General features: G+C 39.3%; 3 protein-coding genes across 4 annotated transcripts; 1 reads left to right on the forward strand and 2 right to left on the reverse strand.

Annotated features, from left to right (window-relative positions):
* Window positions 1-874: 874 nt before the first annotated feature.
* LOC115634346 lies at window positions 875-8,331 on the reverse strand. The gene is made up of 5 exons (XM_030532001.1): window positions 8,296-8,331; window positions 1,900-2,087; window positions 1,672-1,832; window positions 1,368-1,551; window positions 875-1,058 (listed from the first exon to the last, which is right to left on the reverse strand). The coding sequence occupies exons 1-5, from the start codon at window positions 8,329-8,331 to the stop codon at window positions 875-877; spliced, it is 753 nt and encodes a 250-aa protein (XP_030387861.1).
* Window positions 8,332-14,158: 5,827 nt separating this feature from the next.
* Window positions 14,159-18,290, forward strand: LOC115632348 (eukaryotic translation initiation factor 2A). Of its 2 annotated transcripts, none has more exons than XR_003996284.1 (4): window positions 14,159-14,320; window positions 14,588-15,749; window positions 16,902-17,452; window positions 17,511-17,653. XR_003996284.1 is itself a non-coding variant. In XM_030529458.1 (4 exons), exons 1-4 carry the CDS (start codon window positions 14,287-14,289, stop codon window positions 17,969-17,971), a joined length of 1,932 nt encoding a protein of 643 aa, XP_030385318.1. In that variant the 5' UTR covers window positions 14,160-14,286; the 3' UTR covers window positions 17,972-18,290. The 2 variants fall into 2 exon arrangements, 1 of the variants encoding a protein (XP_030385318.1); XM_030529458.1 differs by having other exon boundaries at window positions 14,160-14,320; window positions 16,902-17,176; window positions 17,511-18,290.
* LOC115632356 (small integral membrane protein 8) lies at window positions 18,188-18,786 on the reverse strand. Its single transcript, XM_030529476.1, has 2 exons — window positions 18,516-18,786; window positions 18,188-18,451 (listed from the first exon to the last, which is right to left on the reverse strand). The coding sequence occupies exons 1-2, from the start codon at window positions 18,615-18,617 to the stop codon at window positions 18,293-18,295; spliced, it is 261 nt and encodes an 86-aa protein (XP_030385336.1). The 5' UTR covers window positions 18,618-18,786; the 3' UTR covers window positions 18,188-18,292.
* Window positions 18,787-19,597: the final 811 nt, after the last annotated feature.

A 19,597-nucleotide genomic window follows, 5' to 3' on the forward strand; every position in this document is an offset into this window, starting at 1 on the left:
AATGAAATTTGATTATTCTACGAAAGAATTTGTCACGTCCAAAAAGATATAATTGTTCTCATTTGTCTGCTACATTCAAAGTAATAGGAATAACCAGATGTTATTCTTTCGATGCAAAATTTATTTTCGAAATTTTGTAAGTAGCAGTGTGGTTTCAGAGGGCATCTAAGCTCTGAACGACTATTGCAACAAAGTCTATATCGACTGATGGATTCTGTAAAAGAGAGGTGCGGGTGCAGGCTAAACAAGAGTTTAACTCTTGTCTTTGCATTTGGTTGGATTTTTATATGGAGCTTTTTGTTTTGTTATGAAGGCATGCCTCAAAAAATAAAGATACATTACATTTTGAAAATATTTATTTTTAAATACATAGTACATAAAATAATGCTGTTTTTGTCACGGCCAACAAAACGCTATAAACTGATTGTTATAATTAATTTAATATAAATACATATAAACTAAGCTGGTTCTGCCAAGTGAACTCATTGCATATTAACTTAAATTTTGCGCTGCTTGCTTTACTTTACTTACATATTTCAAATGCAATGCAATTCAAAACGAGCCCGCGCACGAAGTTGCTTTAATTCATATTTTTGCCTTAAATTTAGCATTATTTTTCGAGCAAATTTGCATTCCAATTTTAAATAGCGATAATTGTAATTGAGAAAGAGGGGGCTGGGGATAATCGAAAGAAAGTTAATAACATTGCAAAATTGATTTCGCTCCAAAAAATAATTCTATATTTAAGGAAATGTTGCGGTAGTAGCAATAGCAAGATGCAGCAGCAGCCCGGCATACCCACTTTGTCCGCTTTCCCTCAGCTCAAGTCGCTCAGTTCTTTTGGTTGCTGTCGTATCTACTTGTAGTACTAACCCTACGGTATCATGTTGGGCTCCTGGGTGGCGCCCGTTGAGTACTTGGGCTTGCATACGCATCCGCTCTCGACGAGCACATAGTCCTGGCCAGTTAGCGTAACTGGACCCAGCGGTATAACGAGGAAGAGATAGGGTACATATGTTTGCGTGCACTCGCCGCGAACAACGTCGCATTCGGAAGATCTGTTGATGACGGAAGATGTAAAATAATTGATGATAGGTATATTATTGGTAATTCGGAATGTGCTTAATGTTGCCAAACAAACAAAGTGATTAATGCTGGATAATGTATTTTTGTTTAAAAGAAAACGCTATGGTTAAAAAACTACCATGAAAATACTTGAACTTAATTCAAATGGGTTGCAATCAAGCAGAGTGGACCACTCTTCAATGAAGGGCATACAAATTGTCATTCTTGGGAGATCAGTTGAAGCCCTATTTCCCCTACATATGTATAAATACTATAGATGTATATATGATACTAGTACTCACTCGCACACTTCGAAGACAACTTGTTGCAGTAGATCGGGGAACTTTTGTACTATGGTCACCGGCTGGCCAGAGGTTAAGCTAACGCCGTACATGGGTGCCGTTGTATTGTATCTCGTCTTACAGAGACGGGCAGGTGTGTCACTCTTGCACTGATGTGCCGGAGAGGAATTCTTCAGCGAACGACCTGCAATCGATTAGCAATCATTTAATCAATCAGTCAATACTCAAGCAAGGCACATTCAATTGCGGCCACGCCACGTCTGTTATTAGAAATGCATTCACCGTTTGCGGCTGACCGACTTACCATAACGATCGCTTCCGATAGCCTCATTGTTGTTCACCTCGTCGTAGGCCCTGAGCAGTGCACTCGTGGTTATTGCGGGATCCAGCGTGGTGGGCAATTTGCTTTGACGTCCACGTCGTGAGTTTCCGTTCCAATTCGAGAATGTGCGCGCCACGGCCGAACTAAAGCAAATGATTGGGTTAGGTGTTAGGAAATAAAGGTAATGCTGCGCGTCCATCAACTCCTCACCTGGGATAGGGGGCATTATTCGGTCCCAAGCAGTCCGGTGAGTCTGTCAATGCGTCGCCGGATAAATATTTTAGACCAGACCCACCGGCACATTTACTGGACGCCTCGTCGCTCCTGTAGCTTGGCCATAACGCGGCATTTGTGGCGCATGTGAGTGCAAGGCTGATGATGCAGAGCGCCGTGAGCTGCTGCAATAAACAGTAAAGAATAAAATCAAAACTAAGCCTTTCCTAAGTAAAGTATAGCACAACGAAATATTCTCTATACTCGTAAGTATTCTTTCGAGGTAACGGTATAACTTAAACCCGACTAAATAGCTGAAAAGCTAGGGCATACGTATACAAATATTTTTCATTAAATATCTGAATACTTGATTTCTCCCTCATTGGTGATCCCCTACTGATTTCTATCTTATTCTCAAAATGTGTTCCCCACTCATTTAATCAAACCAATTTTGATCAAATCTGCCTTAAAATCAATGAAATGCTCACTTTTTACAAGCCTATGGCACATTTTCATTGTTTGTTTGTTTATTTTTCATTGTCCAGTGCCTTGATATCAAAGATTTAAGGAGATATACTTGTAGAAATGCGTAACTTGAACAGTTACATATCAGAGACACAGACAAATAGACGTTCATGTTCATTCGAGCTTCCACAACTTTGTTTTATTTTGTAATTCTTTTTCTTACTGAACTTGTGGCCTGACCGTGGCCGCGGCCGCGGCTTACTTCTGACTTCATGAGGTTCAGGGCGCACTTTGTCAGTTCTTGGAAACACTTGGCGGCTAGCAGGCAGATTCATAAAACCATTACCAGTTTTAGGTTTAAAAACATTCCTGAACAACATCACATTTCTTTTTTCCCATTAAAGTGCACTTGACCCGCCTAAGTGCCAATCCATACGCGAACGTAGATGAATTAATTAAGCTTACAGATTACAAAAAACAGCATCAACTAGTTCCCGACCGCCGGGCAGACATGCTCTCGTCGCTGGTCCCGCTACCATGTTGGTACGTGAAAGTAAAACACAAAAAAATTTAAATTGGCGCGGCCAAAATTGGACGACGATTACGACGACGGCAACGATCAAAAAAGTTAATACATTTTTCCAACAACATGTAAAGTTGACTTCTAATATGGTCTGAACTTTTTATGCTTCTTGCTAGTTTTATTTCACTTTTGTATTTTCTTTCACTTTCTCTGTGCGGATTTTTGTGATCAACACAAGTGCCGGCCAAAAAAGGCAAGAAACTAGCAACCGAAATGAAAACCAGTTTTGATTGAACAAAAATGCAGAGTCAATTTCATATTCAAAATGTGCCGTTAAAAATGGTTGAAGAGGAGGAAGAGGTGTAGGTTCGCTTAGCAGTAGCGTCTAGGTGTATAAATGTGAAATCTGTATCTGTATTAACAACTAAACACCTAAGGTTTGGGCCAAAAGAAGCGTCTACTGTTGAGAAGAATCGATATAAATAGACATGTCTGTATGAGGGCTTGTGATCCATAACAGCTATGATTAACTAACTTGGCATGCAGGCCAGGTTTGTTTGTTTCGATTTGAAACTCAAATATAAATATTTTCCCCATAAGGGGCTTATATTTTATGAATAACAGAACCATAAACAAAGGTACATACATACATATGTACATAAGTATACAAATTTACTTTTAATATCGGAATAAAATGGGGCATTCTAACAAAGGTGCAGACATGGAGTATCAAATATAAATGGATAAACAATTGCGTTACAATTTAGTTCGTTAAAATATTTTCCGTTTTATTGACATGTTTGTTACGCTATGCCATGGGGTTTTGTATTTTATTTATATCTTTTACAATTCACAACATCTTAATGTTCACACATTTGAAGTGGCAAAAGACTTAGGCAACACACTTTCTTTTCAATTGCACATTTGATGGAATGTTTGAGTGCCAGAGATGCTGTGCGGGTTGCGTGCCTCGTTTCATGGGAAAAAATGAAAGCGAAATTCTATTATTTAATTCTTTTCACATTCATTACATGAAATTAATGAAGTCGCTGGCGGCTGTAGCTGCGACTGTCAGTGCCAGTGCCAGGGCCGCATTCGTTGGTGTTCCCAGAGTCACACGCGAAGGCTCAGTTGGGTCTACTTTCTTTGCCCTTCGCTCCGTGCTGCCCAAACATTTGTCAAATAGCCGGGAGTGTGTTTTGTATTTGTTGATATTCGTATTATCCATTGTTGCTGCTTCTTCATTAAACGCGCTTTTCTTTTTTCTGTCATTTTTTATTCAACGTCAACTTTCGGTTTTTATGGCTCCGACAATTACAATTTTATTTATAAATGTTGAAAATAAACACACACACAATGCCCACTACCCACTAATTTGGCATTAAAGCTAATGTAATAACGAAAACGAAACATAAAAAAGAGACATTGTCATTGCCATTTGAACCTGTCACAAGCATAATGACTCCCTCCCCGCTCCGTCTCTTAATTTTTCTTTTTTTCATGTGGCTTAATTGCCTGCCGATTGGCAATGGCTATGGTGCTAGCACCTTTTCAATTGTCTGTCTGTCTGTCAGTCACAACGGGATCCAACGGCCTAATGAGGCATTTTCATATGCGTGCAAAGTTCATTCATTTATGTATGTTGGCAACATCCAGTGAGTTGACAGCTAAAGATGCAAATGATCACATTTACAAACATACATATACATATGTATAGTGTATGTACATACATATGTACATTCATAAATCCACATCATGTACATACATATATGTACATATGTACATTTATGGATTTATGAATGTACAATCCACATTATCATAATTGGGTTGGAAATCGCCGATAAATCAAAAAGGCATTAAATATGATGCTGACAGAATCAGAGACGGCAATAAACTTTTTGAACTGACTAATGCGTGATCATTAGGCGGCGTCATTCACTTCTTACATAACCGCAAAAACAACAACATAACACCAACAACAACTACTTCTTGGGCAAGTAACGCACAAGGCATTAAATAAACCGCGTCTACGACATGGCTTGCACTAAACGTTTGTTGTTGTTTTTGTTTGTGTTGTTGTTTTTGTTGTTGATGATGGCTTAGCTGTAACAACAACAACAAACAAAAGACAATGTACAAACTTAGAACGAATCTAGACACACACGCACATGGAGCACGGCAATGGAAACGGCAAAAATTGTCAAGAGCATACATACGAATGTATACATACATATGTATGTATGTACATACATATGTGTATATATCAGGTGCCGTTATAACGAGGTTAACGACCCACATCTCATGTTCGCTGTTGTTGTTTTTGTTTCTGGCTGTGGTGCTTCTGCACCATGACCATACCTTGCAGCATTTGAGAACTCATAAGCTCCAAGCTTTGGCTTAGCAATGGATTTCAATAAACAAAACTTCAAGCAATATTATAATGCGTTATTTTTGACTTCGGACTGCCCGACAATATGACAATATGGGGCGCCATCAGCTGATACAGTTTTATTGAGTGAAAATCGTTTCTGAGGTAGTACGAATGAAAAGCAAGGCGGGTGACAACGCCAACAGCCCCGCAGCGGCAGAACTGGTTTTTTGATAAGAGTCGTTGCCTACACAGCTGAGTTGGCGGCACAAAATTCTAAATTTTCAATAGAAATGATTGAATGGGAATTGAGTTCGGTTTGCCTGTTTGTTTAAAATACAATACTGAGACATTTTTAAGCCTTAAGTGACTTTGTGAAAAATATAGAAACATTGGCTTAATAGAGACGAGAAAGCCAATATGAACATACTCGTACATATGTTTATATGTATATACATATGTATGTATATGTATATAAAAAAGAAACGTAAAAAATAATACGAATTGTTTATTTTTATTGCTTTTAATTAATCACCGTGTTTTCTTGTGGCACAACAAATTTTTACAAAATTTTTCGAAACAAAATCGAAAAAAATGAAACTCTTTTGCATTATGTGTATTTCTAAAACTGGATGAGAATGTTTGAAAAATATTTGCCTGTTTGACCGTTACTTTAACTGAACATACATACATACATACGTATTGGCAAACGACATTATTGTTTTGAGAACCGAGTTTTTCTCACGCTGCACAGCACTACACGCCCACGTTTATTTGTCACAAAGCCCAGAACTTGACACTCCTTGTCGAGCATTGGAGTCGAAGCCGTGTTTTGCTTCGCGCTAATAAACTCGCATGCACTCGTACTTACAAAGTTGGACTCTGCAGACATCTATTTACCGACCGCAGATGGCGACCGTAAAACGACAGAGCTTCACGATTAAGCGTGACAACCACAAGCGACAAACTCTCAATGGGTTTCTTTGCAGAAGAAGCAACAACGTACCGATATGCAAAGCACGTTTCTCAAACAACAATGGTCCAAGTAATGCCATAAAACCGTGAGACGGAGACGGAGACGCAGCGACAAGTGCGACGACAATGGCAGCAGTTCCCTCCCACAAGTTGCGACGACGCGACGCGAGAACGCTTTCATTTTTGGACCGGCCACTTGGTATGCTACGCGCAAGCGCGCGCGGTCGTTGTCCAGCATTAAGGCAGCCAAGACGTTGTGGAAACGAGGCTAAGAGCAAATAAAGTTTCGCCGCCAAAAAGTAGAACCAATGTAATTACAGCTTGTCTGACACTTTTACTCCATGCCCATCACAGAAAACTGAAGTATTTTGGTCAAAGTTTCACTTGATAATATCAATGTTAATCACTGTCGAGGCTACCTCGCCTTTATCTTCAGATACAGCTAGTCTTTTTTTTTAACGCTACATTAAATAAACAACATGTAGTGGTGTGTACGTATATGTTTATGGAAATATTTGAGACCTCCCCTTCGCAGTCCATCGCAAAGTTTTCTCATGCCTACGCATTATTTCCCTGTCCGCACCAATCAGAACGACTTCAAAAGACGCGAATCATTTGACCTAGAATCGACTTGAGAGTTTTTGTTTTACAGTATTTAATTCCGCTTTTGCAAAATTAAAAAACTGTTGCTTTTAAGGTTGGGTTCTCGTCACAGACGGAGAAGCTATCCAGCTGAACAACAACAACAATATCATATATGTATTTTCATGGGGGCACTAAGCTGGAAACACTGCCATAGCATCGATGGAAGAGCGTGGCTGTGCGTGTGTGCTTGTGTATATTTTAAGACCGGCTCCAAACGCACCTACAGCGAAAATAAACATAAACATAAAGCAAAAACCAACAACCATGGGACACCATAAAAATCAAAGTATGAATATGTTTAGCCTACTTTTTATAAATACTTTGCATTATGGCTCGCGACCTGACCAACATCGAAAAAGCTTTCGTTCCGTGAATCATTTCTTCTACATGGAAATGCGTCAATGTTACGGGAAGATGGAATGTTAAAATAAGTTTGATTCGGTGCAGGTTAGTAAGATAAAGGATATATTGAGTTGGTCTTGGCACAAAAAACAATATTTTCAAAAATATATGTAATCTACTTCATACGGTGCATAGAAATGGTTTTTTTTCACAGCTGCGGAATATTTTTGGAGCCCAATTTTGCAATTGCAGGACTTTTCTGAATTTCAACAATTTCCATACTCTTCTTACTCTACTTAAAATTCACTCTTTGAGTTCTATGATCTATCGTTTAGAGCTCAGAAAGCCAAACGGTTGACTACTCTGGAATTTCATTAAGAAAGCGCAATTTTTAAACGTGACGAGACTAAAAAGCTAGCAAGCTAGTAGTAAAAGTTATTTGGCCAAAAACTCATTAAAAATTCGTTTCGGCCAGCAAAGTTAAATGGCAAGAAGAAAGTCCCACCAAAGGTGCTAATTTTTGCAATGGCATGTGGCTAACAACAAAAATGGGTCGGCATTGGCATCAGTGTCTGTGGTGGTTCTGAGGCCGTTGGCAATACAAATTCCAGAGGAAGCAACTCAGCACCAGCCACAAAGTGCAGCAGCAGCAGCAAGCGCAGCAGCACGAAAACGCTAATCTTCAATGGACCACCACGGCAACTGCTGGTGGGCTGGGCAGCTTGGTTGAGAGGCAATGCCAATATATATTTTTATGCTATACTGGTTTTAGCCGAAGGAATACAGACACATACAACAGACGACGACACCGATACCGACACTGACACTGACACCGACACGAGCGCCTACTGTAGCTGGGGCTATTGCTAGCCGGGAACAATACCAAGTTCAAGCGAGCTGCGCATCGGAGAGCGGCTTTGGAAGAGCGAACTGTTCCTTGTGGGCGCTTTATTGGCCAGCCAGTCAGTCAGTCGCTCTCTTGTTGTTTGAAATCATGTACATATGTATGTACAAGTATGTACGTGTATGTACTCGTATGTAGGTATTTTTTGTGCTTATTGGGGTCACCACTTACTTTGACAGAACTTCTACTTAAGCACCGGTATTCCATTTTGAAACTGTGAGTGTGCGCTTCGGCTTGATTTGGTTTGGTTATTGCTTATTGGTTATTGCTTTGCTGTACTCTACTTGGCACTTGACTTAAGTGGATATATGTACATATATTTTGTTATACTCTAATACAAGCTCAATTGCTGCAAAAATTTTAATAGCACTCTTTATTGAAAAATAAACACAACATTAACGGAATCAACAGCAAACGACAAAAGGCACAACATCAATGCGTCGAAAGGCGCTCTTTGTGTGAGAGCCGAGACGGACAAGCACAAAACAATTTTTTCTTTCTTGTATTTCTGTTTAGCGGCAAAATCGCGGCACAACCGACCAACTCGAGCGCTCACTTTAGACTGACACGCCAGGTAACATTTACCATTCCTTAAGCACTTGGCGCTGCTTCTGCTGCGAGGTTGCTGCTTTTACTGCTGCTGCTGCTGCTGCTGCAGCCGACGACATAGCCGTTATCGTTGCTTCTCATAGCCACCAACAACGGCCAGGGACGCCACGCTCTCGGCCACTGTCAATATGCGGGGCTTGGGCCATTGCAAGCGAGCTCAGCTACGTAGAAAGCAGCATCTTAAGCAGCAATGACGCGGACTCGCACACAAGGCAAAACGCAATTGGTGAGAGCATTATGGGGCCAATGAGCAAAATCATCCAGGAGAGTATGTTCGTACTTGTGAGAAGATATGAGTTGAATGTTTTACTTATAAAACATAACGATCTGACATCCTTTTATGACAAAATGGTTTCTTTTTACCTTTCTGGCCAAGCTCTCAATAGCCTTCGCGGTCCTTTATGGGAAAACAACAACAATAACCTATGCAGCACAGCAGTAATATCAGCAGCAGGAAGCCCACTAGAAAGAACGCCAAGTAGACACCGGGTGTAAGCCAGGCTAGGTCGTCTATAAACCTCATTTTATAGGAACCTAATCACTTTTAAATTTGACAGCATTTTCATGCTATCTTTGCTATTTCAGCTGTCAACTAACCAAACAAAATTTAATAAAAAACAAAACGAAGAAAACGTCTTCGTCGAAGCTATTTATTTAATTTTATTCATCAACAAACAATACAATAGAGAACTAAAAAAGTAAAAGCAAAAAGAAAAAACCTATAAAATAACATTAATATCTAATAACGAATACGATTGGTTGGGAGAATTTTAATTCCTCACCTGCCAGTTATAGCCTTTATTAAACCTGTTAACAAAAGGAAATTGGAATAAGGGATAAATTAAAAAGCAAAAATAATAATTAATTAATAAAATAGGGGAAATGGCTTAATGGAGAATAGTTATTCAGTTGACCCGATAAGGGAATGTTCTGTAGCCAGTCCGGAAAGCCATGCCCCAACCCACTGATTGCTTTGAAGTGCTTATTTGATATTATATTTGGAAGGCGTTATCTATTAACAATAACATAGCTGAAGACTGCAATAAAAAAATATTACAGATCCTAGAAAAAAAGAAAATATATTACTAATGACAAAGTTCCTGTCATAACCAAGGCTTGAAAAATATTGGTGCGGGTATGTAGTACATTTTAAATTGTGGAAGGTGGGGATGTCGAATCACAATAGATATTGTTATGTAAACAGCGTTCAGAAGAATATACATAGATATGGATTAGTTGAGTTCACGCAGTGTCCTACGAAGGAACCGAAAAAATCTTGGGGCGCGACGAAGCTTCCTAGTAAAGTATTATTAAAAATTATTGAAAACGCCCCATTCTTGGTCACTTAAAATTGGCAGGGGACCAGCCTTAAACTGATTGAGACACTGCAACAAAGACCACTATATCCTTTCAGCCATATTTTGTTTTAAAGCTTTTCTCATACAGCAAACACATGTTACAATTTATGTAAACTGTTTTTTAATGGTTAATCCATTAAAAGCGAAGCCTATAAAATAAATTCTAGTTCTTATTTACATTGTAGATGAAAATCTATAACAGCGGTCTCACTTCGAAAAATTGGTTTCGTTTTCTAATGTTATAATGTATTATTATGCATTTTAATTAATAAGTTGCTTTCATGAAGACACAATTACCCACATATTGTAAATATGTATGTACATATACTGTTTTAAAAATGGTACATCAAAACTTTTTTGTGCGCTATGAATTTCCAATCAGAATTCAAAATTCAAAATTTGAAGCAAAGAAATGAGTGAAAAGGGGAAAAAGGGTGTATTTCAAGTCCTCACCATTGTTATTATTGTTTTCGTTGCCTTTTGTTTGTTTTGCTGTCTGGTTCTTGTTCTTGCAATGTGCTGTCCATGTCTGTTAGTATCAGCTTGCTGCGGCAATAATGAAGATGAATACTATGAACCAGACGACCCAAGTAGGCAAGGTCAGCAGTCAAGCCGAACTCCACGATAAGAACGTGTATGGCATAATGAGAACACTAATTATCGGGATATGATCCTACTGAACGGTTCTGTCAATTGCTATATGTTCCGAGTTATGTTTGAAGAAAAGAAGAAAACATAAATTAGAGAACGGATTTTATAATCGTTTTTACCGCTTTGTTTTCCAGACATGTGTACTTGTATGTATGCTGCATATACACAGCATAAATTATTGAGTGAACTCTGCGTATATCTTTGTTGTAATTCTTGAAAAGAATTATGAAACCTATACAGATGTTCATTGCCTGCTATTTTTTTGAGCAACTATTAGAAATTCCGATTTTACTCGTATATAATGAAAATGTACATAATTACCAGACAGGCCGTCTATGCCTGTGATGGTGTTCTGATAAGCCGAAAATAATATTAACAGACTTAACTTTTGGGAAAGACACTATTATGTACCTCCCCCTACCGCGAAAACAATAATAAATAAAAGCCGAATTAATTGAATATCATTTAATAATATTATGTAACTGCCTTTTCTGTCGAAATGCACGCATTCATATTTAGCTATTATTTCTGCTGTTTTTTTCGTGGCAAATGCGCTTTTCATTTTGGGAAAGTTACTCCTCTTGATACAGACATACACATATGTATATATATGTGCATACCCAAGTGCGAGTACATGAATGTTGGTTTCAATTTGCAATGGGTATTATCGAAAAACACACGGAATGACAAAACTTTCAAAGCACTAGTAAACTTTTCTCTTTGTTAAATGCAAGGCATTTGAAGTCAATTGTCGTCGGCAATGTCGGGTCGACAACGGTCTATACATTGTGCAGAAAAAGTAATTCTACACACACATGTGTGTAGTATACTCGTGTGTAAAAATAAAATAAAATTTGATTGTAACAATTGAAACAAATGACGTAGCGCAACAATAAAAACATTGACCAATAAAAAACGAGTGCCGTTAACAGCTCAGGTTGCTGTCTACGCGTCGTAGCTGTTGTTGCTGTTGTTGTTGGTGTTGTTGTTCCGCAGCTGGCACGCTACGCATGCGCAAAGTGTCAACGAGCCATACGATCTACAACGGTGCGGTGTGGGTCACTTGGTGATGAAAGCGGGCGCGTGAAAAAAAGTAAAAAACTCGTGATTGATTCCCTATTTGTTTCACGCAGGCCAAGGATGCGTGTTTAAATTCTTAAAATTTTATTTTAAGAAAACGTTGGACCGCTGTCCACGTGATGAAAATATAATAGAATCTAAAGAACTTTCTACTGGTAGCTAGAATACACCCAAGGTATCTGAAGCACGTTTTCAGGGTTTAGAAGATTCATTATTCAAACCGGCAATGCATAAGCACTAAGCACGGCCATCGACATATCCAAATTCAAAAGTTGTTAACAATTATGGGACTTTCATGTTCAAATTCATAACAAACGATTTGTGTGTGTGTGTGTTTTTTTTAATCCAGTTGAAAAACATGCATATTGAAAATAGAGCTAAAATAAAGACATTATTTCTGTGCGCAGGTGGAGGCCCGAAAGTAAAAATGATAATCGATCACCGAGAAGTGTAAGTTTCAAGCAACAATCCGTTTGGATTGTATTGCGTATTTATTTTATCACATAGATATTGGCAAATAAAAGCAATTGCATTTTATATTCCGATTTGCCGTAAGGAAGATTCTTTTGAAAAATGCAGTAATATACTATTTACACAAAATTTAGTAGACAAACTAAAGCCGGGTGTCCCGACTTTGAAATACTCTGTTATTTGTGTAGAATAAGTATGCGTGAATGTGTTTGTTTGTGTGTGTCTGTGTATGTCTCCTGTGCCTGTGCAAAGCAGTAAAAACAACAACAGCTGCGGGTAGGACTGGACCTGACATATATGGTTATAACTTCCTGTTAAATCGGCCGATCATAATGAACCGGCACACGGACGTATAATCACATAAGGTATCTAGGACTAAGACTTGGTGTCCTTAGATCTTATAGTCTCCGATATAGGCGATTATACGAACGGAAAATCGGGAAATCCCCCACAGGGGGAAGTGGGGTGGGGGAATATCAAGAAAATAAAACAAACTCGTATAGCGTACACACATAAGGCATCTTTGTGGAAAATTTGCTGTCTCTAGCTCTTAGTCTCTGAGCTCCAGGTGTTCATACGGACAGACGGACAGACAGGGCTGGATCGACTCGATCGGTAATAATATACATATATCAATAATATTGATCATCTAGTATCTACAGATATCTCAATTCTCACGAGTTCATCCCTAATATGCGCCGCAGCTACTTCAATGCTATTTAGTCACATGTTCAGCGAAAGTAACTAAACGAGTTCCAATGCACATTGTTCGTTGGACATGTGCGTTTATTTGTACTTATAATTAACTGTCGTAATAGTTGCCAAAAGCAAAAAGAAAACGTATGCATTGGTCACACAAGGTAGTCTCGACGCATAACTGAACAACAAGTTCAAGAATAAGGTACCTACAAGTAGTGAAAGTACAAATCATAAAACATAGTTCCCGCCGTTTAACAAACTGTTAATCAACACCCCACTCATACAATACTTATGTATGTATATCCGCCCAGTATTTTGCTGACGAATCATCTGTATGTTGTACTATAGAATTATTCTAGGTTTGAATTGAACTGACATTATAATCATGACATACTGGTAGAAGCATGGCTTACGTTGGCAAAACCGATTTTACAGATACAGATATGAACAAATCGAATGAAATTACCAAACCCAGCGGTAACTCCTGAAGAGGTCATTATTTACTTATTATCAAAGCCAAAAAACTTCAAGAAGTCGATTTGATTTATGCCCTGTACCGAAAGAGATATTAGTTTAGTGCGTTTATTACGAGACGAGTTGATAATAGCCATGTTTTTTTATGCACCCCCAATCCCCCATTAGTGATCTTCCATATTTCTTTGACTTTTTAATTTGGTAATCATATATGGTTAGTACTCTTTGTCCTCCTTTCCAGTTTCACTGTGGTAGGCCGACTCTTAGCAAAGTTCTTGTCATATACATACATATGTATTTACATGTATGTTATCTCTGCTCAAGCTCTGCCCGCAGCTATTTTCGTTGTTGCTGTTGCTGGGTAATCCCTGTACTGTACACATACATATGTATGTAGATACGCCCATGCAAAAAAAAGCGAAGGCAAAAGACTAAAGCCCAACGGAATATACATATGTATGTCTTTGACAACTAAAAGTGAAATTCGGTTGAAAAGGATTTCTAAGATACCCCTGACAATAAGAATTTGTCGATGTTTTTACAAATGGCTGAGCGGACTTGACTGTTATATAGAGCCCTTTGAAAACCTGATGAAATTCGTTAACTAAATTGTTAGTATGAAAATGTTTTTAAATTTACGTAGAGCAAAAATTGTGTTGCAGTTCAATTAAGTTTGGTTGGTGTTTAACGTGCTCGTTTTTTGCGCGCCTAATGCATGTAACTTATCGTTATCGATACCAAAATACAGCCGTGTTTACATACATCTGTTAACCAACACAGCGCTGCAACAACAACACCACCGTGTGTGAGATTGAAGACAATGGCTGCGGACGGTGTTGTTCCTACCCTTGCAAGTAAATATATGTTTACGCAAAAAATATCAATCCAATTACAAATGATTAATCAAATTATTGTTGTGTTCATATGATGACGTCGTGCCTTGCCAAAAGTTAACAGATGGGGGATGGCAAAGATGCTTAATCACTGCACGCACTTGCCATCAAGCGCTGTCGTTCACCGCAGCTGCCAGCGCAGCGACTGCGCGACCTCGTGTGTGGCTGCCGCCTCATCTGTAATATTTTATTAAAAACCAAATTTTTTCTTTCCTTGCTTTTTTGTAGTTCGCTCTAGCGTGGGAGTTGAGCTGTGGTCGTCAGCGGGCCCAAAGCAGCCATACGAGCACAAGCCCGATTTGCCACGAGAGGAGACTAAGAATTGTCGTTCGATTTCCTTTAGTCCCGACGGACATTACTTCGCTTATTCGAATGGAGTCGAGGTAAAAGTCCTGCGCACGGGCAGTGCCGGAGCATTATGGCCGCTGCAGTGCACCCTGCCACGTCCCAAAGCGTTCTACCTCAAGTTCTCACCTCGTGGTAATTATCTGTGCACGTGGGAACACTATGCCATCACAAAAGACCGGCCTGAAGGTGCACCAAATCTACTTGTTTACGAAGTGGCTACGGGCAATGAAATATTTGCAATTGTGCAAAAAAACCAAACGGACTGGGAGCCTTCCTGGTCATCGGACGAATCGATCTTTGCATTGGTAGTAGGTGGCGAGGCATTGTTCTACGACCTGGACGGTGGTGCTGCTGCTGGCTTTGCATCCACATCACGCAAAATCGGTGGCAGCCGTGGTGGCATGTTGTCGCTTGGTCCTGGTAACTGTCCGCCCTACCTGGCATTCTACACGCCCGGCGCTAAAGGCGCACCATCCATGTGCAAACTGTACAAATATCCAGCGCTCAGCCAAAATCAGACAGTAGCCTGCAAAAGCTTCTTTCAAGCTGATCGTGTGGAGATGCTTTGGAACAAGCGTGGCAGTGGTCTGTTGCTGTTGACTAGCACCGAAGTGGACAAGAGCGGTGCCTCCTACTATGGTAACCAGGCAGTTCATTTTATGGCTACCAATGGCGATACGTGTTCTGTACCATTGTCAAAGGAGGGGCCTGTGCATTGTGTCAAATGGAGCCCACGCGCCAACGAATTCCTTGTCGTTTACGGCTATATGCCATCAAAGGCAGCCTTGTACAATCTAAAGTGCGATGTAGTCTTTGATTTCGGTGAAGGTCCACGCAATTGCGCCTACTTTAATCCTTTCGGAAACATTGTTGTTCTGGCAGGCTTTGGCAATTTGCCCGGCGCCGTCGAGGTCTGGGATGTCCAAAAGCGTGAAAAGTTGACAAATCTTAAGTGCGCAGACACCACCCTCTTTGAGTGGCATCCGAACGGCGAGTGGTTTGTTACGGCCACCACGGCACCACGCTTGCGCATCAGTAATGGGTAAGCAATCTTTAACAACTTTTAGCGGCATGCCGAATTTTTGAGATCTCAATTCGTATGCTTTTTTTTATTTCGCTTCGATAGAACGCATTATTATTCGGAAGCTTACATTATTCCCTAGCCACTACAGGCTAGATTGCGAAACCACCTGAAAGTCATGTGCATTTAATGCATTAGTACTAGACAATAACAAGTACGAATTTAAACAAATTGTAGAGATTTTAAGATAAAAGTAATTATGTACATATGTATATACATGGAAAAATACGCTGTTAAGTAATTTATTTAAAAATATGAAAACGACATTTTAAGAGTTACAGGGACCAGCGAGTATAGAAGACCGGTAACGAGGCTTATGATTTTTTCCTCTATACTTTCCCAGATCCTAACATCCATCCATACAGACGATCAACAATATATGTATATACATTTTAGGGTGTTGTAGTTGTTTAATAATACAGAGTATAATTTAAATTCAATCGTACATACATACGTCTTAAATAATTGTTTTCTATATTATAGCGATTTTAGAAGTAGTGCAATTTTTATGCCCTGTAGGTTAGTGCGAATGTATGTCGCGGCAGATCCCAGTTGGGCGTGTCGATATAGCAATGTCCGTCCGTCCCTATAAGCGCAAGGATCTCAGTAAAAAGAAACTTTGGTTCCCCAAAGCTATCGACAGATCAGCTGTTGTTGTTGTTGCTGTTGCTGCTTTGACCTTATTTTGCACTTCACACATACAAATAAATACACAAATAAATGGAAGCTTTAAACTGTACATAAACATCCATTGAAATTACGTATTAAGTGTTAAAGTAAAAAATTTTGGCATTCATGGAACCGGCGAAATTCAGTTATTATAACTGATAGTCGTATAAGATTTATTTTAAACGGTTAGTGTAAACCAAACTAAGTAGGGCGATTACCATTATAGTTAAGTGTATATGATAAATTTTTGCTATAATAGCATCAAGTTTAAACTCAGATATAACATTGAAAGATTTAAAGTATATCAATAGTTTCTTGATGATAGTGAGATTAATTTGTATGGTCGTATAAATAAAAATATACCAGTTAATGTTTTTATGAATGTGATCCTCAAGTTCATCTATCCTTACTAAATATTACATATTTTTCATTTTTTACTTGCAGGTTCAAGGTATACCATTACTCCGGCGCGCTACTGCACGAGACCATGTGGCCCCAGGGACAGGAATTGCTCGGCGTAGAATGGCAGCAGTGTCCGGATAATACTTTTGCCGAGCCAAAGGTCAGCAAGGCAAAGCAGGAGGGCATCAAGTCCAGCCAGCCAGTGGCCAGCAAGAAGGCCTACACACCACCCCATCTACGGCTGCTCAAGGAAGGCAAGAACCCAGAGAAGTACTTGCCGCAACCCCAGGCAACGGTACCAGGACTTCCAGCAGCAGGTAATGCGCGCAAATTTTGGCATAGGCAATATGACTTGGACAATCCCATAATGCGCCGTCAGAGCGAACAGGGACAGTTGGTGCAGGTGGTGAGTGTGGTGCAGGGTCAGGTGGCTGTGTCGGCGAACGGCAAGTCGGCCACAGCTAATGTAAGCTCAAGCCGCCCAAACCGACGCTATCGACCCTACCAGCACAGACGTTACTAGTTTCAAAGCATCCACGCCACCACATCGACGTACACAAATTTATATGCATTGTAGGATTAGAGATGCAGCAGTAAGTAGGCCATGCGACGTATACGCTAACTGCTGTGCCATTTCTTTGCTGCCTTCAGGTGCGGGCAACAACAAGAAGAAGAGCAACAAAGCAAAGGGCAACCCCGTGCAAAATAGACGCGAACCTGCCATCAATGGAGGGGACGCTGATGCCTTATCCGCGGTCGATGGCGCTGCAGCTCCACCAGTCGATGAATCACCACGCAAGCAAACGCCTAAGCAACGGGCGCCGTCTAAACAACAACACCAGCAGCAAAAACAGAATGCCGAGCATGCTGCTACGCCGCCCGCTGATCAAATTGGGACACCAAGGCACATCAATGGCAACGGTCATGGAAATAGTAGTAGCAACGTCGAAAAGGACCGTAAAATACGTAGCGTGGCCAAAAAGCTCTCGGACATCAAAAAGCTAAAAGCGCGTCAGAATCAGGGAGAGACACTTGAATTGAATCAACTTCATAAGATCGAAATGGAAGGCAGATATCTAGAAGAACTGCGTGCACTTAAGCTGTCCGCCTAGACGGACAAAAAACTAGGCAGGTCGCTGGAGTATATCAAGCGTCATACCGTTTGTGATATAGGCACACACACAAATAGATACTGCAACAATATAATGCCTCACCCCACACACACTTCATAGAAAAACATTGTGCTGCTTTACGCAAATGTGCGCCGTCGTTCTTGTTTTATGAATGCGTCGCGAGCGGCGGCGGCGCGATTTTTATAGTTAAAAACATTTTTCTACTATTGTGATTATTATTTTTGGAAACAACAATAACAACAAATTTATGTACCAAATTGTGCTACCGAGTAAATAAATTTCAAAAACAGAAAAATAATCCTATTGTTCCCACTTTGACTGTTGCTTGGTAAACACCTCCTGTCCGTTTTCTTGCACAGCTGCATAATATCCAAGACTTACATATTTTTGGCGCATGTACGCTATGTATCCGAAAACACCAGCGAATGCAGCCAAGCCCAAGCCCATTATGATTTTGTTCTGTGTGGATGAAATGAATACAATTTAATATAAGGATGAGTTTGTGGTTTGCTTTTGCTCGCACCGGCTTCGTATATAGCTCGAAGTTAATTAACCTAAAAACACTTGTGCTACGGAGAGAGCGTATGCCCTCACCCGGGTTTCGTGCTTCCTTGGAGTCGCTCATCAAAAGAATTTAGTTAGCCAAAAATGAAAATTGCAGGTTGCACAATTTAAATGGACATATGTATATACAACACAGCTGGAAAACAATCGATAGTTCGATGTTTATCGATTTGTTTTACCTTCGATGTTTTTTGTCTGTTCAATTGTTATTCCCCTCTACGGTCCAATAAAAGTAAGAGTAACAAATAGGTATGTCCGTAAAAATGGTAGCGCATAGTTAACAACGATTTTGAAATAGTGGAAATGAAACAAAAGGCATTCTATATTTTGGTATTATTTATGTTTAATATGTATATACATAAATGTATACAAAAACTACTTACGTTTCATTAAAAGCCTACCTCCTTATAAATATATAAAAAAATATATATAAAAATATATAATTTATTGAAATTAAACAATATAATAATGAACAAATTTAATAATGATGTATGTTTTATTTATTTATTTTATTATAACATGAAGTTTATAGCCTGGCTACCACCATATTAGTTTTTGTGAAAGTATTTGAACTATAATTGAATTGCTTAAACGATTACCTATTTAAAATATAATAATACATTATTTTATACACTATACTATAATTTTTTTGTTAGACATTGGTTTGTTGTAGGAAGCTTTTTTTTAGGTTGTTTGCTGATGGATTTAAGTTAAACTGTAAAAACGGATTTGTGGCTGATAATATTTTTATTGGCTTACACGGTGTTTAATAGATTAAGCAAATTCGTGAGTAGTTAGTTTCTTAACTATTTTTCCAGAGAAGAATGTGGATGGGTTTTTTCTTAATTTGCGGAATACTGGACTCGCCAATTAAGTTGTTTGAAGGTGTTGCTATCTAAGCAGATTCTTATTGCACTATTTAGAATTGATTTAATGGCTTTTCTTAATTGCATCGTCGGAACGTAACTATGAAAAATCAAGGGATAACATATTTTCGCTACTATCATTGCTTTCAAAATATTTAGATGAGTGGATGACATT

The sequence above is a fragment of the Scaptodrosophila lebanonensis genome, unplaced genomic scaffold, assembly GCF_003285725.1.
Source record: "Scaptodrosophila lebanonensis strain 11010-0011.00,11010-0021.00 unplaced genomic scaffold, SlebRS2 tig00000001-arrow-pilon, whole genome shotgun sequence".
Classification (NCBI taxonomy): domain Eukaryota; kingdom Metazoa; phylum Arthropoda; class Insecta; order Diptera; family Drosophilidae; genus Scaptodrosophila; species Scaptodrosophila lebanonensis.

Excerpts from the sequence above, each read along its gene's own strand:
- LOC115632348 (XM_030529458.1), top strand. The coding sequence starts at position 14,287 with ATGGCTGCGGACGGTGTTGTTCCTACCCTTGCAA. Across the intron at positions 15,750-16,901 it reads CGCTTGCGCATCAGTAATGG|GTTCAAGGTATACCATTACT; the intron begins GTAAGCAATCTT and ends TTTTACTTGCAG. Across the intron at positions 17,177-17,510 it reads ACCAGGACTTCCAGCAGCAG|GTGCGGGCAACAACAAGAAG; the intron begins GTAATGCGCGCA and ends TGCTGCCTTCAG.
- LOC115632356 (XM_030529476.1), bottom strand. The coding sequence starts at position 18,617 with ATGAGCGACTCCAAGGAAGCACGAAACCCGGGTGAGGGCATACGCTCT. Across the intron at positions 18,452-18,515 it reads TCGAGCTATATACGAAGCCG|AACAAAATCATAATGGGCTT; the intron begins GTGCGAGCAAAA and ends TCATCCACACAG.
- LOC115634346 (XM_030532001.1), bottom strand. The coding sequence starts at position 8,331 with ATGGAATACCGGTGCTTAAGTAGAAGTTCTGTCAAA. Across the intron at positions 2,088-8,295 it reads TAAGTAGAAGTTCTGTCAAA|CAGCTCACGGCGCTCTGCAT; the intron begins GTAAGTGGTGAC and ends TGTTTATTGCAG. Across the intron at positions 1,833-1,899 it reads AATAATGCCCCCTATCCCAG|TTCGGCCGTGGCGCGCACAT; the intron begins GTGAGGAGTTGA and ends CATTTGCTTTAG.